The sequence below is a fragment of the Entelurus aequoreus genome, linkage group LG04 (genome assembly GCF_033978785.1).
Source record: "Entelurus aequoreus isolate RoL-2023_Sb linkage group LG04, RoL_Eaeq_v1.1, whole genome shotgun sequence".
NCBI classification, from domain to species: Eukaryota; Metazoa; Chordata; class Actinopteri; order Syngnathiformes; family Syngnathidae; genus Entelurus; species Entelurus aequoreus.
Window position 1 is genome coordinate 67985680 of NC_084734.1, and position 13877 is coordinate 67999556.

General features: G+C 37.7%; 1 protein-coding gene across 13 annotated transcripts in view; it reads right to left on the reverse strand.

The window, feature by feature from the left end:
• Positions 1-6547: 6547 nt before the first annotated feature.
• The window catches only part of tenm2a (teneurin transmembrane protein 2a), a 639454-nt gene continuing 632124 nt past the window's right edge, over positions 6548-13877 (reverse strand). For all 13 annotated transcript variants that reach the window (XM_062045574.1, XM_062045572.1, XM_062045573.1 and 10 more), the window contains one exon: positions 6548-9073. In XM_062045574.1, coding sequence (XP_061901558.1) covers positions 8336-9073 — 738 coding nt within the window. In that variant the 3' untranslated portion in view covers positions 6548-8335. The remainder of the gene's footprint in view (positions 9074-13877) is intronic.

Genomic DNA, 13877 nt, shown 5'->3' on the forward strand with positions numbered 1-13877 from the left:
GTGAAATACTGTGTTTATTTATTACCAAATTATGATTGCCCTGCAAATTATTTGCCACTTGCCAAGATTTAAAATGTTATTTCTAGAAATGTCCCTAGTTTTAAGAGCTATCTACTTATTTTTAGTCATTGACTAATCTTCATTTTAACATAATTATATGTGTTTCTATTGTAGTTTCAAAATGTTAAAATTGGAAAAAATATCAAGATATTTTGGTTTTCCCCACATAGAAAATCTTGTATAAAAGTAACTTCTAGGTCAGGGGTGTCCAACTCATTTTAGATCGGGGGCCATGAGGAGAAAAATCTACTCCCAAGTAGTGGTAAGTAGTGGTAAAATCACGGCACGATAACTTAAAAATAAAGACAACTTCAGATTGTTTTTTTTGTTTAAAAATAGAACAAGCACATTCTGAAAATGCACAAATCATGTTGTTGTTTTTTTTTTTACACTTACATGTTGCGGTTAATAGTATTCTATCTTTATTTGTTATTATTTATACTTTCTGAATAAATGATGTGATAATGTTCATCAGTCAACTAATTGGTGTTAATTTTCAATCTATCAAGATAAAAAAGTCATATCAAAATCAAATTATGCGATTTTATTTATTAGGGATGTCCGATAATGGCTTTTTTGCCGATATCCGATATTCCGATATTGTCCAACTCTTAATTACCGATACCGATATATACAGTCGTGGAATTAACACATTATTATGCCTAATTTGGAAAACCAGGTATGGTGAAGATGAGGTCGTTTTTAAAAAAAATATATAAAATAAGATGAATTAAAAACATTTTCTTGAATAAAAAAAAAGTAAAACAGTATAAAAACAGTTACATACAAACTAGTAATTAATGAAAATGAGTAAAAATTAACTGTTAAAGGTTAGTACTATTAGTGGACCAGCAGCACACACAATCATTTGTGCTTACGGACTGTATCCCTTGCAGACTGTATTGATATATATTGATATATTATGTAGGAACCAGAATATTAATAACAGAAAGAAACAACCCTTTTGTGTGAATGAGTGTAAATGGGGGAGGGAGGTTTTTTAGGTTGGTGCACTAATTGTAAGTGTATCTTGTGTTTTTTATGTTGATTTAATAAAAAAAACAAACGATACCGATAATATAAAAAAACGATACCGATAATTTCCGATATTACATATATTACAAAGCATTTATCGGCCGATAATATCGGCAGGCAGATATTATCCGACATCTCATTTTTTGCTCATTTTCCTTGACTGATGCACTAACATCATGTGATTTCTTTTTTTCTTTTTTTTTTTTTTTACATATATAGCATCATCTACAAAGAATTGCTATTGTGACATTCAGTGGACACATTTAGAACAGCAGTTTCTTTTATTAAAAAATGTTGGCTCATTTTTATACTTGGCAAACTCATCCCGCGGGCCGGATAAAACCTGATCCGGCCCGCGGGCCTTACGTTTGAAAACCCTGCTCTAGGTGAATAATAAGTTGAATAATGCTTGTTTTCAGAATAAAATACCTGTTTCTAGCTTACAAGCCATGCTCATTTCTAGATATACATATATTATTTTGGATGCCTTGTCAAGTAAAATCATCTGTCCATGCAGCTAGTTAATTTCACAATTTTATAGTATTTTTTTTCCTAAAATGTAGTCTTTTCATCTTATGTTACCAGCTCATTCTCCAGTGTGAATGCAGATCATAGATCACTTCTTACTGCCTGGGATCCATTGGGCTATTTACAGCACAGTTGCTGGTGTGGCATGTTTGTGTACGCTCCACCTACCTGCTGAACACATTGACTGACTGTGTACTGTAGGGGAGGGGGCAGTCACCAAATGCAAAGTGTACGTGTAACTGTTAAGTGTAACAGCTTTCGCTTTCCTGCCAAACACTTCCTTCCAGTGTTCAATCCTCAAGTTACTTTTAGGACGCTTGTGGCAAAACAAGTAGGCCTTAAACCAGTGTTTTTCAACCACTGTGCCGCGGCTTACTAGTGTAACGTGAGATATTGTTTGGTGTGCCGTGGGAAATTAAGTAATTTCACCTAATTGGGTTAAAAATATTTTTTGCAAACCAGTAATTATTGTCTGTGCTGTCTCGAGCTGGGCAGATATATATATATGTATGTGTATATATATGTATATATACATATATATACGTATATATAAAAATACATACACATACATACATATATGTATGTATATATACATACATACATTATATATGTATGTATATATACATACATAAATTATATATGTATGTATATATTGTAGCGGCTGGCTACGGGGTGTTAGCCAATGGCTTTGGCTGGGGGGCGGGACTTCCGGGGAAGTTAGGGAAGTGACATTGTTGACAGGAAGTGTTGGTTCGAGTTTTGCCGGGAAAGGAGATAGACGCATGTTGGAGCTGTTGTGTGCCTTAAATGCATCTTGTACAATAAATGCAAGATAACTGAAGAAGTCTCTGAGCCTACATTCCTGAGATTATTACAATATGTATAAATATATTTGTATATACATTTATACATGTGTATATATATGTGTGTGTCTGTACAGTATATACATATATACAGTGTTGGTAACGCCGTTAGTTTCGGCGGTAACTAGTAATCTAACGCGATATTTTTTTATATTCAGTAACTCAGTTACCGTTACTACATGATGCGTTACTGCGTTATTTTTTATGTAGTATCGGCTAGAAACAGAAGCGCTGCGGTGTCTTTCTTCTGAATCTTCCTCTGTCACACGCCGGAGAGAAGAAAAGAGGCGTGTGTGTGTGTCTGGGTGTGGCTGTGGGGGGGAGGCACACACGTGATCCGCGGTTTGATATATAAAACAAAACAAAAAGGTTGTTCGCATGCACGTTCAGTCCACACACAGCGTGGTCATGGCGAGCGGAGTAACGGAGGAGCTTGAACGCCCCGCGCCATTTAATAGGTGTGTTTATAGGTGCAGACTCAGTTGTGCAAGACGAGGCTTTTAAACACATGCTGAACGTGCTTGAGCCACGTTACGACATCCCGTCGCACACCCACTTCAGCGATAAGATTGTGCCAGATCTTTATGAGCAGGAGAAGAAAAAAGTTGTGGATGAACTATCCCGAGCATCACCAGTTGCGCTCACGACAGACTGGTGGACGTCCAGGGAAACTATGTGACGATAAGCGCTCACTTAATCACAGCAGACTGGCAGATGAGCAGACACGCCCCCTCTACGAGAGTCACCTTGCGCAGGTACTGACACAAGCAGTGGAGGAATGGAAGATAAAGATATCCCAGTCACAAGTGATAATGCCAAAAATCAAATAATTGCAGTGAATGAGGCAGGACTGGGACCACAGATAGGTGCTTTGCACATGTAGTGAATTTGGCATCACATCTCAGTCAATAGGATGGATCAGGAAGGAGGTTTCCAAGCACAACAGCTGCTCATGTGCTTAAGACAAAGCAAGAAATGCTAAAACTGCCTACTCATAAAGCTCATACATGATGTCCCAACGAAGTGGAACTCCACTTATGATATGTTGCAGCAGCAGGCAACTATATACTCTGCATTGAACCACAACACCCTGAAGAAAAATGTCAAAGACATCATCAACCTGTCTGATGATGATGTGAGAGTGGCAGAGGAGGTCCTCCAGGTGCTTAAACCCCTCAAAAGTGTTACATCTCTACTGAGCACTGAAACTTCACCATTTGTGTCAATGATCCTGCCACTGAAAACAAGGACTCTACAATCCATGACTCCAAGTGTGGAAGACAGCAGCATCACTCCAGATGTCAGGCTTTATTTCACTATCTATGTTTCAAGGAAGATGATGTGCCTTCTTATGTTGCACTTTAAGTTGTTTTTTATTAATGGTCATTGGTCCAAGTTTAAAGAAAGGAGAAATGCCTTTTTATGTTGCACTGTTTTTCATTAATTATGTTAAAATGAAAATAAAAATGCATGTCAAGTTGATGAACACATTGTATTATTCTCCAGTGCAATAACAGTATTGTAATGAAGGCTAAAAGGGCATTAATGGGAGCTTTAAAAAAAAAAGAAGAAAAAAAGAAGTAACTAAATAGTTACTTTTCACAGTAACGCATTACTTTTTGATGTAAGTAACTGAGTTAGTAACTGAGTTACTTTTGAAATTAAGTAACTAGTAATTGTAACTAGTTACTGGTTTTCAGTAACTAACCCAACACTGTATATATATATATATATACAGTGTTGGGACAAAGTAACGCGTTACTGTAACGCCGTTAGTTTCGGCGGTAACTAGTAATCTAACGCGTTATTTTTTATATTCAGTAACTCAGTTACCGTTACTACATGATGCGTTACTGCGTTATTTTTTATGTAGTATCGGCTAGAAACTGAAGATCTGAGTGTGTTTTGTGGCAGCGCTGCGGTGGAAAAAAAAAAGGCGTACGTGCTTTGTGTGGGTGGGTGGGGGGGGCGGGGGGGGGGAGAACTCCCATACCGTAGTTGAGGAGCGCAGGGGAGACGTTCCTTCGGGGCTAACAACCTTCACTTTACCCGGAAGTGGTCTTTACAGCTGAGGGTGAATGACGAGGCCGGCGGTTTGTTGCAACTTTGTGACTTTATTGGACGCAGCCATCCACCAAGCTAGAGAGAGCACCTGCAAGCACTCACTGTCGCCGCTCCCTCACTTCTCTCACCCACTCACTCACTGACGTCACTCACCCACATGCTGTCATATCTTAAAGGGCCACACACACACACACACACACGCACACACACATAAACGCTACTATCATAACAACTAACAAGACATCAAGGCGAAGCCAAGAGTCGATTTTTTTAACAAGGAGAAATTCTCAATACTTTTCTTTTGTCGAGCACAAAGAAAATAACATTTTAGTTAAATGTAAGTTGTGTCTTGGATCAAATATCCTATCTACTTCAAGTTCAAGTTAAAGTGCCATTATGTTGCAGCTATTTAAAATAGTTTTGTCAATTTGTTCTGGCCAGAAACAAATTGGCCTTTGAAACATATCTTTGTCTTTGTGTGTTGTATGTAGAGCACATTGCTTAGCAGAGTTCAGTGATGTAAATGCATGTCAAGTTGATCAACACATTGTATTATTCTCATTAATGGGAGCTTTTAAAAAAGAAAAGAAAAAAAGAAGTAACTAAATAGTTACTTTTCAAAGTAACGCATTACTTTTTGGTGTAAGTAACTGAGTTAGTAACTGAGTTACTTTTGAAATGAAGTAACTAGTAACTATAACTCATTACTGGTTTTCAGTAACTAACCCAACACTGTATATATATATATATATATATATATATATATATATATATATATATATATATATATATATATATATATATATGTATATGTATATATGTATATATATGTATGTATTTGTATGATTTGTATGTGTGTGTGTATATATATATATATATATATATATATATATATATATATATATATATATATATATATATATATATATATATATATATATATATGTGTATGTATATATATATATATGTATACACTACCGTTCAAAAGTTTGGGGTCACATTGAAATGTCCTTATTTTTGAAGGAAAAGCACTGTACTTTTCAATGAAGATAACTTTAAACTAGTCTTAACTTTAAAGAAATGCACTCTATACATTGCTAATGTGGTAAATGACTATTCTAGCTACAAATGCCTGGTTTTTGGTGCAATATCTACATAGGTGTATAGAGGCCCAGCAACTATCACTCCAGTGTTCTAATGGTACAATGTGTTTGCTCATTGGCTCAGAAGGCTAATTGATGATTAGAAAACCCTTGTGCAATCATGTTCACACATCTGAAAACAGTTTAGCTCGTTACAGAAGCTACAAAACCTTCCTTTGAGCAGATTGAGTTTCTGGAGCATCACATTTGTAGGGTCAATTAAATGCTCAAAATGGCCAGAAAAAGAGAACTTTCATCTGAAACTCGACAGTCTATTCTTGTTCTTAGAAATGAAGGCTATTCCACAAAATTGTTTGGGTGACCCCAAACTTTTGAACGGTAGTGTATATGTATGTATGTATATATGTATATATATATATATATATATATATATGTATGTATGTAAATATATATATATATATATATATATATATATATATATATATATATATATATATATAGTCGAGTTGTTTGTGGTTTATCCGTTATATAGTGCTCAATACCGGGGTAGAGCGAAATATACGTTAGGTTAAGAAAAAACACAGGCTATTTCATCAAGCCTGTTTCTCGAAACAGGCATGTAGGTATGAAATAGCCTCTGTGTTTTTTTGTAACCTAACGTATATACATACTGTATATATGTACATACATACTAAATGTCTTGAATATAAATAATTTGCAATAACCCAGGTTGTAAAAGGAAAAACATTAGGACTTAACCCGAGATTGTGCCTACTTTAAGCAACCGAACAACCTATTTTCAGCAGGATGCGGTCCAGTTCCACACCAGAGAATTACAACCAGTTACACTTTTCTATATTTGGAGATAATCCATACAGTAAGTGACTTGTTGGACAGTTTATTTTATTGAGACTTCTTGAAACAACGTTTCCAATGTCTTCACAGGACCAAAAAAAAGTAATCTCTGCTGCAATGCCAAGGATCAACATTCATTTGTGATCTTAATTAAGCACATGTCAACGGAGCACGTGCTTATGTGATTCTTATTACTAGTCAGCCATACGTCATTTATTCAACAGTCATTATTTCGGAGCAGAATGTGGGGAAGAAATGCAGCATTAATGTGCCAAAAACACACACACAAAAAAGCAAACTGTTACAATCAGTTAGAATGTCTAGGACAGGTCAATGGCAAAAAGTATGTCACTTCTGCTGGAATTGGATGAAAGAACGAGACATTTATTGTGAAATGCAAAAAAAAAAAGATGACAGCGAACTAGCCATGGTTGAGTTGACGTAAACAATCATGTTTTATTCATAAGGTCCCAGAAGAGTCTCGTTCCCCCCCCCGCGAACGTGTTATCCTTTGATAATACTGATTTGGTACATTTTGACATCCATCATGAGTCTCTTCACAGTGAGGGGGATCCATTACTGCTACTGCTGTTGGGAACTAGGTCAGAAATACGTCTGCCTCCAAAAAAAACAAAGCACAGGAAATAAAACTGCGGACTGATGCTGTAGATATGCAAAAGTAGAGCGCCACACAACTCTGGAGTAGTAGTAATAGTAACACCAGCCAAAGAATTTGCACATAACAAGCCACTTCCTCTTAGAAATATAAAACTTGATATCCTCGACAATATTCTACTGTGCTGCATAAAGGTAGGTCTATACAACTGTACATCCAAATATAGCTTGAAAAAACATTTTCACAGTTTTAAAGACTTTTATTTAGTGTATAAACCATTTTTAAACACTTTATTACACAAACTATTATTATTTTTTTTTCCGAGAGACTGACTATTGGTAGCAATTCTAAAAAATAATACAAAAACAACCCACAACAAAACAAAAAAACATAATTTATAAAAAAAGAAAAATGTTAGAATTTATTTTTGAATTAAACGGACGGACTCATTCATGATTGTCATATAGTACTAAGAATAAATAAATAAGATAAAGGAAAAAATAAATAGTACGTTTGGACTCTGTGAGGGGGTGTGTTCTGTACAGAAGTGCCTCGGTGACGTCTCACGATCCTACTGCGACTGGAACATACGAAACTACAGCAGCTACAGTACACGCAGCGTCCCCCCCGGTGGAGCTGGACACAAATGTCGTAATATGTCCTAAAAGAAACAATGCCGTGTAAGTGCCACTGTCCACAAATATAGCCATCTTGTTTCTTTTTGTCTTGAAAGTCTTTCCTGGTTCTCTACCAGCAGTTCAGCTCGTGTTTGATGTGTTCTGCTCAGTGATGGACAATAATGGGAGGCCTGAGACAAGTGCTGGACCAACTCGTACGTTTTTCTTGTCCGTCCTCCAACGGATGTGTCGTTGTCGTGACGACACACTGTGTCCTTTTTTTTTTTTTTTTTTGCTTCCAAACTGAACGTTTCCCGGTCGCTCTCAGCGTGACCCAAAAAATATGGGCGAAAATAGCAATCATCTTTTTTAAAAAGGGGAATCTTCTTATTTATTAAGCAGTGCATTATCACTTTTCCAGTGTTTTTTTTTAAAGAAACTTGACTTTTTTTTGTTGTTGTTTTTTTTGCCTGTGGCAGTACGATTAATAATAGTTTTGCGAGGCTTTCCTGCAGCGTTCCATGAGTAACCCCGTCTGGTGGCCGGGAATGAAAGAAAAGGTTAGGATGAGCAGGACTGACGCGAGGTGGGCTGTTACCTCCTGCCCATTTCGTTCTGTCGGAGGAACTGGATGTTGTTGCTGCTGTCGGCCAGTTCTGGGTACTGCTCCGCAGGTAGTACATAGTAGCCGTCGTAGCCTTGTACCCGGCCCGCCGTGAGGAGCTGTTGTCGCTCTCCTTCAGTCCAGAGGCGACTGCCTCCTTTCCCGTCTCTGGCCTTCTGCTGTTCCTTGGACCAGGCCCCCGCCAAGGCCCTCTGTCGAGCCAGCTCCAACAGTCTTACCTTCTCCTCGTCCACCACGTCCGCAGAGAGCCCGTAACGAACGCTCAGCACCAACGACGGCACGGCGAACTCCACGGTCACGCCCCTCCTGGAGCGCCCGCTCACTGTCACGTTGATGCCGCTCTCCAGCGACTTGCGGCCGTTTGTCAGCCCCAAGGCCAGGAGGTCGCTGTCGGCCGAGCCGACTTTCACCAGGTAGTGGCAGTCCTTCCCCTCCTGCGTGTAGTGCGTGCCTTCCAGGTACTGAGCGCCGTCCAGCACCAGAGCCACTTTGCGGCTGTCGTCGCCGGCCAGAGACGACACGCCGGCCACCACTCTGCCCTCCTTCAGCGCCAGCATCACCCCGCGGCCGACGATAGGGGTGCTGGTGCCGAACCAGTGGCCTGGCTTGTCCTTGCGCCTGCGCCGTTCCTTGTTGAGAAGGCGACCCTCCAAAGCCATGAACGCCTGGTTGTGACGCTCCGCTGCCTGCTGCACTCCGGTGATGAGCTACACAATAACGGGAGAAAATGATCAAATCAATTCACGTTGTCATCTACCATACTGTTGTGACCAATGTTCCCTCTAATTTTTCATGTGTGTGAGCAAACACAAAAACTCCCTGAGCATTCAGTAGAGCCCATGTCAGCAACATCAGACGTGCACACTTTGGCTACACCAGCAGCACACCTGTCCCAAACCTGACTAAATAACAAGTTCCATCTTGTTGCGTTGACCAGCATTCCTCCAATGGGGAATTCAAATTGCTAGTCTCTCCCAGATTCTTTTTATGGCAATATGCTGTTGTTTATATTCAATCACCAGGCAGAAGTTGGTATTTTGTGGTTTATTCTCCAAGCTTAGAGGACAAACCTGAGACCAATCCAGCACCCAAGCGTTCCCTAGCCCGGTCCAGATCGGTCTACCAAAACCCCGGAACTCCTGTCTACCTCCTCCTTCTCCTGTCCCCCCCACCTGCTGTTTCCCCAGTCTAGCTGTGCTCCGTATCTTAGAAATGTAATGGCAGTCTCAACAAAGACAGCGCTCTGACTCTAACCAAGGACACTCGAATCCAAGCACTTTGTACCACACGAGACATTAGCTGATGTAAATATGACTATAGGAGTTTTTAGAAAGAAGTAACACTTAAATATGGATATGATTCCAACAATCTCCATCCATCCATCCGTTTTCTACCGCTTGTCCCTTTTGGGGTCGTTGGTCTCAGCTGCATTCGGGCGGAAGGCGGGGTACACCCTGGACAAGTCCCCACCTCATCACAGGGCCAACACAGATAGACAGACAACATTCTCTTATTATTATAATCAAATGACAGCAGTCATTTCCATGAGATGATTTTCTAATATAAGTGTTTAGGCCCACTTACAATGACAATGACAATAACAAAAAATATTGTTTTCCATGAACTGTGTACTTGTATTGTTTGTCTGGGTGGAGGTCCTGCTTTGGAAATAATTTGTACCCCTTTCAGACATTGCATTTAGTTCCCATTAAAACATTCACATGTTGCACAATGAGATGTAAGCAGGGGATCATGTGTACATTCCTGCAACTTCCTGTTTGTAAAAAATATATTTTTATTAGTATTTATTTAATATACTAACAGCATTTCATGATTAATATTTATAAATTAAGATTCCTAATAAATGACACTAGAATAAGCACACATTTGATTAGTAAATCATAGTGTAACGACCTGGAATGACACTTTATGTGTGGTGTTGGAGTTGTCCGACTTTTTGTGTGGCTGTAAAGGCATCACTGGCTAAGTGCCATATGTGCATGTGTTGGCGCAAGTGAGAAAGAGCCAGCGGCTGCTGTTGATCTAACAAAGTTGCTTTTGGTCTGGTTTGACTGCAGAAAATGACCACTTTTGCTAGATATCATTTTTTTTACTAATGTTTTGGTGATGTGTTTATGGCCGACAAAGAGTTTTGCTCAGTAAATTGATCGATGGAATTCATGTCCTCAAAGCGTCCCGACAGACATTACAATATTTGAACAATGATGACGAAAACTGTTTTCTCTGTCGTGTCCTTGTGTCGAAAATTGTTATGCGCTTATTTTTTTATTTGATTTTGTGCGTGGCATAGATTTGCCGTGTGTAGAGGACGCTTGAGCAGTGCGCAATTGCACAGGCGTGCACCTTAGAGGGAACGTTGGTTGTGACTCTTCTGGACTTCAGTTCACAATTTGGGAGAGACTTTGACATTTTCCCAGTACATTCCTGCATAGAGGAACTAGAGAAGCAGTGGAAACAAAGTGACAGATCCTTGCATTGGCATTTTAACCAACAGTAGTGTTAAAAAGTACTTTGTAATTTTTTTCTAACTCTACCCTCGCCCGTTTTTTTTTTAAGTATCTCTGAGGTCTGGAGGGGAACGGGAAGGTCCAAAATGAGCCCAAATGGTCCTAAAGATAAATGGGGTGCCAAAAAAGGTCCTAAATACACCCAAAAGGGCTTCAACCCTGGCCCTGGGTACATTTCGGACCTTTTGGAGCCCAGGGTACTTTTAGGGGGTAAGTCCTTTTAGGGCAGTGGTGTCAAAGTCAAGGCCCGCGGGCCGGATCTGGCCTGAGGGCTTTGACTTTGACTTTGACACCTCTGTCCTATGTGATAAAAAAAACAACAACTTCAACTTCAAGTATGCATTTTTTGCATCTTGAGCACAGTAGTGCAGCCCCATGCACCATCAGTGGTAAAAAAAAAAAGAAAGACAAAAAAAGTGGTGTCAATGTAGATGCCCTGCACGACTGCTTCTAAAATGCCCATAAAATATATATATATATATATATATATATATATATATATATATATATATATATATATATATATATATATATATATATATATATATGCCCATAAAATATATATATATATATATATATATATATATATATATATATATATATACAGTACATAAATATATTTGCTATTTGCATATACATATATACTGTATTATGATGATAGTATATATGATAGTATATATCTGTATCATGAATCAATTTAAGTGGACCCCGACTTAAACAAGTTGAAAAACTTATTCGGGTGTTACCATTTAGTGGTCAATTGTACGGAATATGTACTTCACTGTGCAACCTACTAATAAAAGTCTCAATCAATCAATCAAAACACATATGTGTATATATATATATATATATATATATATATATATATATATATATATATATATATATATATATATATATATATATATATATATATATATATATATATATATATATATATACATATATATATATATATATATACATATATATATACATATATATATATATATATATATATATATATATATATATATATATATATATATATATATATATATATATATACATACACACATACATATACATATATATACATACATATACATATACATATATATATATGCAACAATGTAATTTCCCCATTTTGGGATGAATAAAAGTCTATCCTATCCTATATACATGTATGTATATATGTACAAACCCCGTTTCCATATGAGTTGGGAAATTGTGTTAGATGTAAATATAAACGGAATGCAATGATTTGCAAATCATTTTCAACCCATATTCAGTTGAATATGCCACAAAGACAACATATTTGATGTTCAAACTGATAAACATTTTTTTTTGTGCAAATAATCATTAACTTTAGAATTTGATGCCAGCAACACGTGACAAAGAAGTTGGGAAAGGTGGCAATAAATACTGATAAAGTTGAGGAATGCTCATCAAACACTTATTTGGAACATCCCACAGGTGAACAGGCAAATTGGGAACAGGTGGGTGCCATGATTGGGTATAAAAGTAGATTCCATGAAATGCTCAGTCATTCACAAACAAGGATGGGGCGAGGGTCACCACTTTGTCAACAAACGCGTATGCAAATTGTTGAACAGTTTAAGAAAAACTTTTCTCAACCAGCTATTGCAAGGAATTTAGGGATTTCACCATCTAAGATCTGTAATATCATCAAAGGGTTCAGAGAATCTGGAGAAATCACTGCACGTAAGCAGCTAAGCCCGTGGCCTTCGATCCCTCAGGCTGTACTGCATCAATAAGCGACATCAGTGTGTAAAGGATATCACCACATGGGCTCAGGAACACTTCAGAAACCCACTGTCAGTAACTACAGTTGGTCGCTACATCTGTAAGTGCAAGTTAAAACTCTCCTATGCAAGGCGGAAGCCTAAAATACCACAACGGAGACCCCCGGACTGTTGAACAACTTAAGCTGTACATCAAGCAAGAATGGGAAAGAATTCCACCTGAGAAACTTAAAAAATGTGTCTCCTCGGTTCCCAAACGTTTACTGAGTGTTGTTAAAAGGAAAGGCCATGTAACACAGTAGTGAACATGCCCTTTCCCAACTACTTTGGCACGTGTTGCAGCCATGAAATTCTAAGTTAATTATTATTTGCAAAAAAAAAAAAAAAGTTTATGAGTTAGAACATCAAATATCTTGTCTTTGTAGTGCATTCAATTGAATATGGGTTGAAAAGCATTTGCAAATCATTCTATTCCGTTTATATTTACATCTAACACAATTTCCCAACTCATATGGAAATGGAGTTTGTATATATATACATACATACATACATACGTATGTATGTATGTATGTATGTATGTATGTATGTATGTATGTATGTATGTATGTATGTATGTATGTATGTATGTATGTATGTATGTATGTATGTATGTATGTGTATATATATATATATATATATACTATATATTGCATATATATATACATATATATATACATACATACATACATACATATGTATGTATATATATATTATATATTGCATATATATATATATGTATGTATGTATGTATGTGTATATATATATATATATATATATATATATATATATATATATATATATATATATATATATATATATATATATATATATATATATATATATCCATTTTCTACCGCTTATTCCCTTCGGGGTCGCGGGGGGCGCTGGAGCCTATCTCAGCTACAATCGGGCGGAAGGCGGGGTACACCCTGGACAAGTCGCCACCTCATCGCAGGGCCAACACAGATAGACAACATTCACACTCACATTCACACACTAGGGCCAATTTAGTGTTGCCAATCAACCTATCCCCAGGTGCATGTCTTTGGAGGTGGGAGGAAGCCGGAGTACCCGGAGGGAACCCACGCAGTCACGGGGAGAACATGCAAACTCCACACAGAAAGATCCCGAGGCCGGGATTGAACTCACGACTTCTCAGGACCTTCGTATATATACCTGTATATGTATGTATATATATG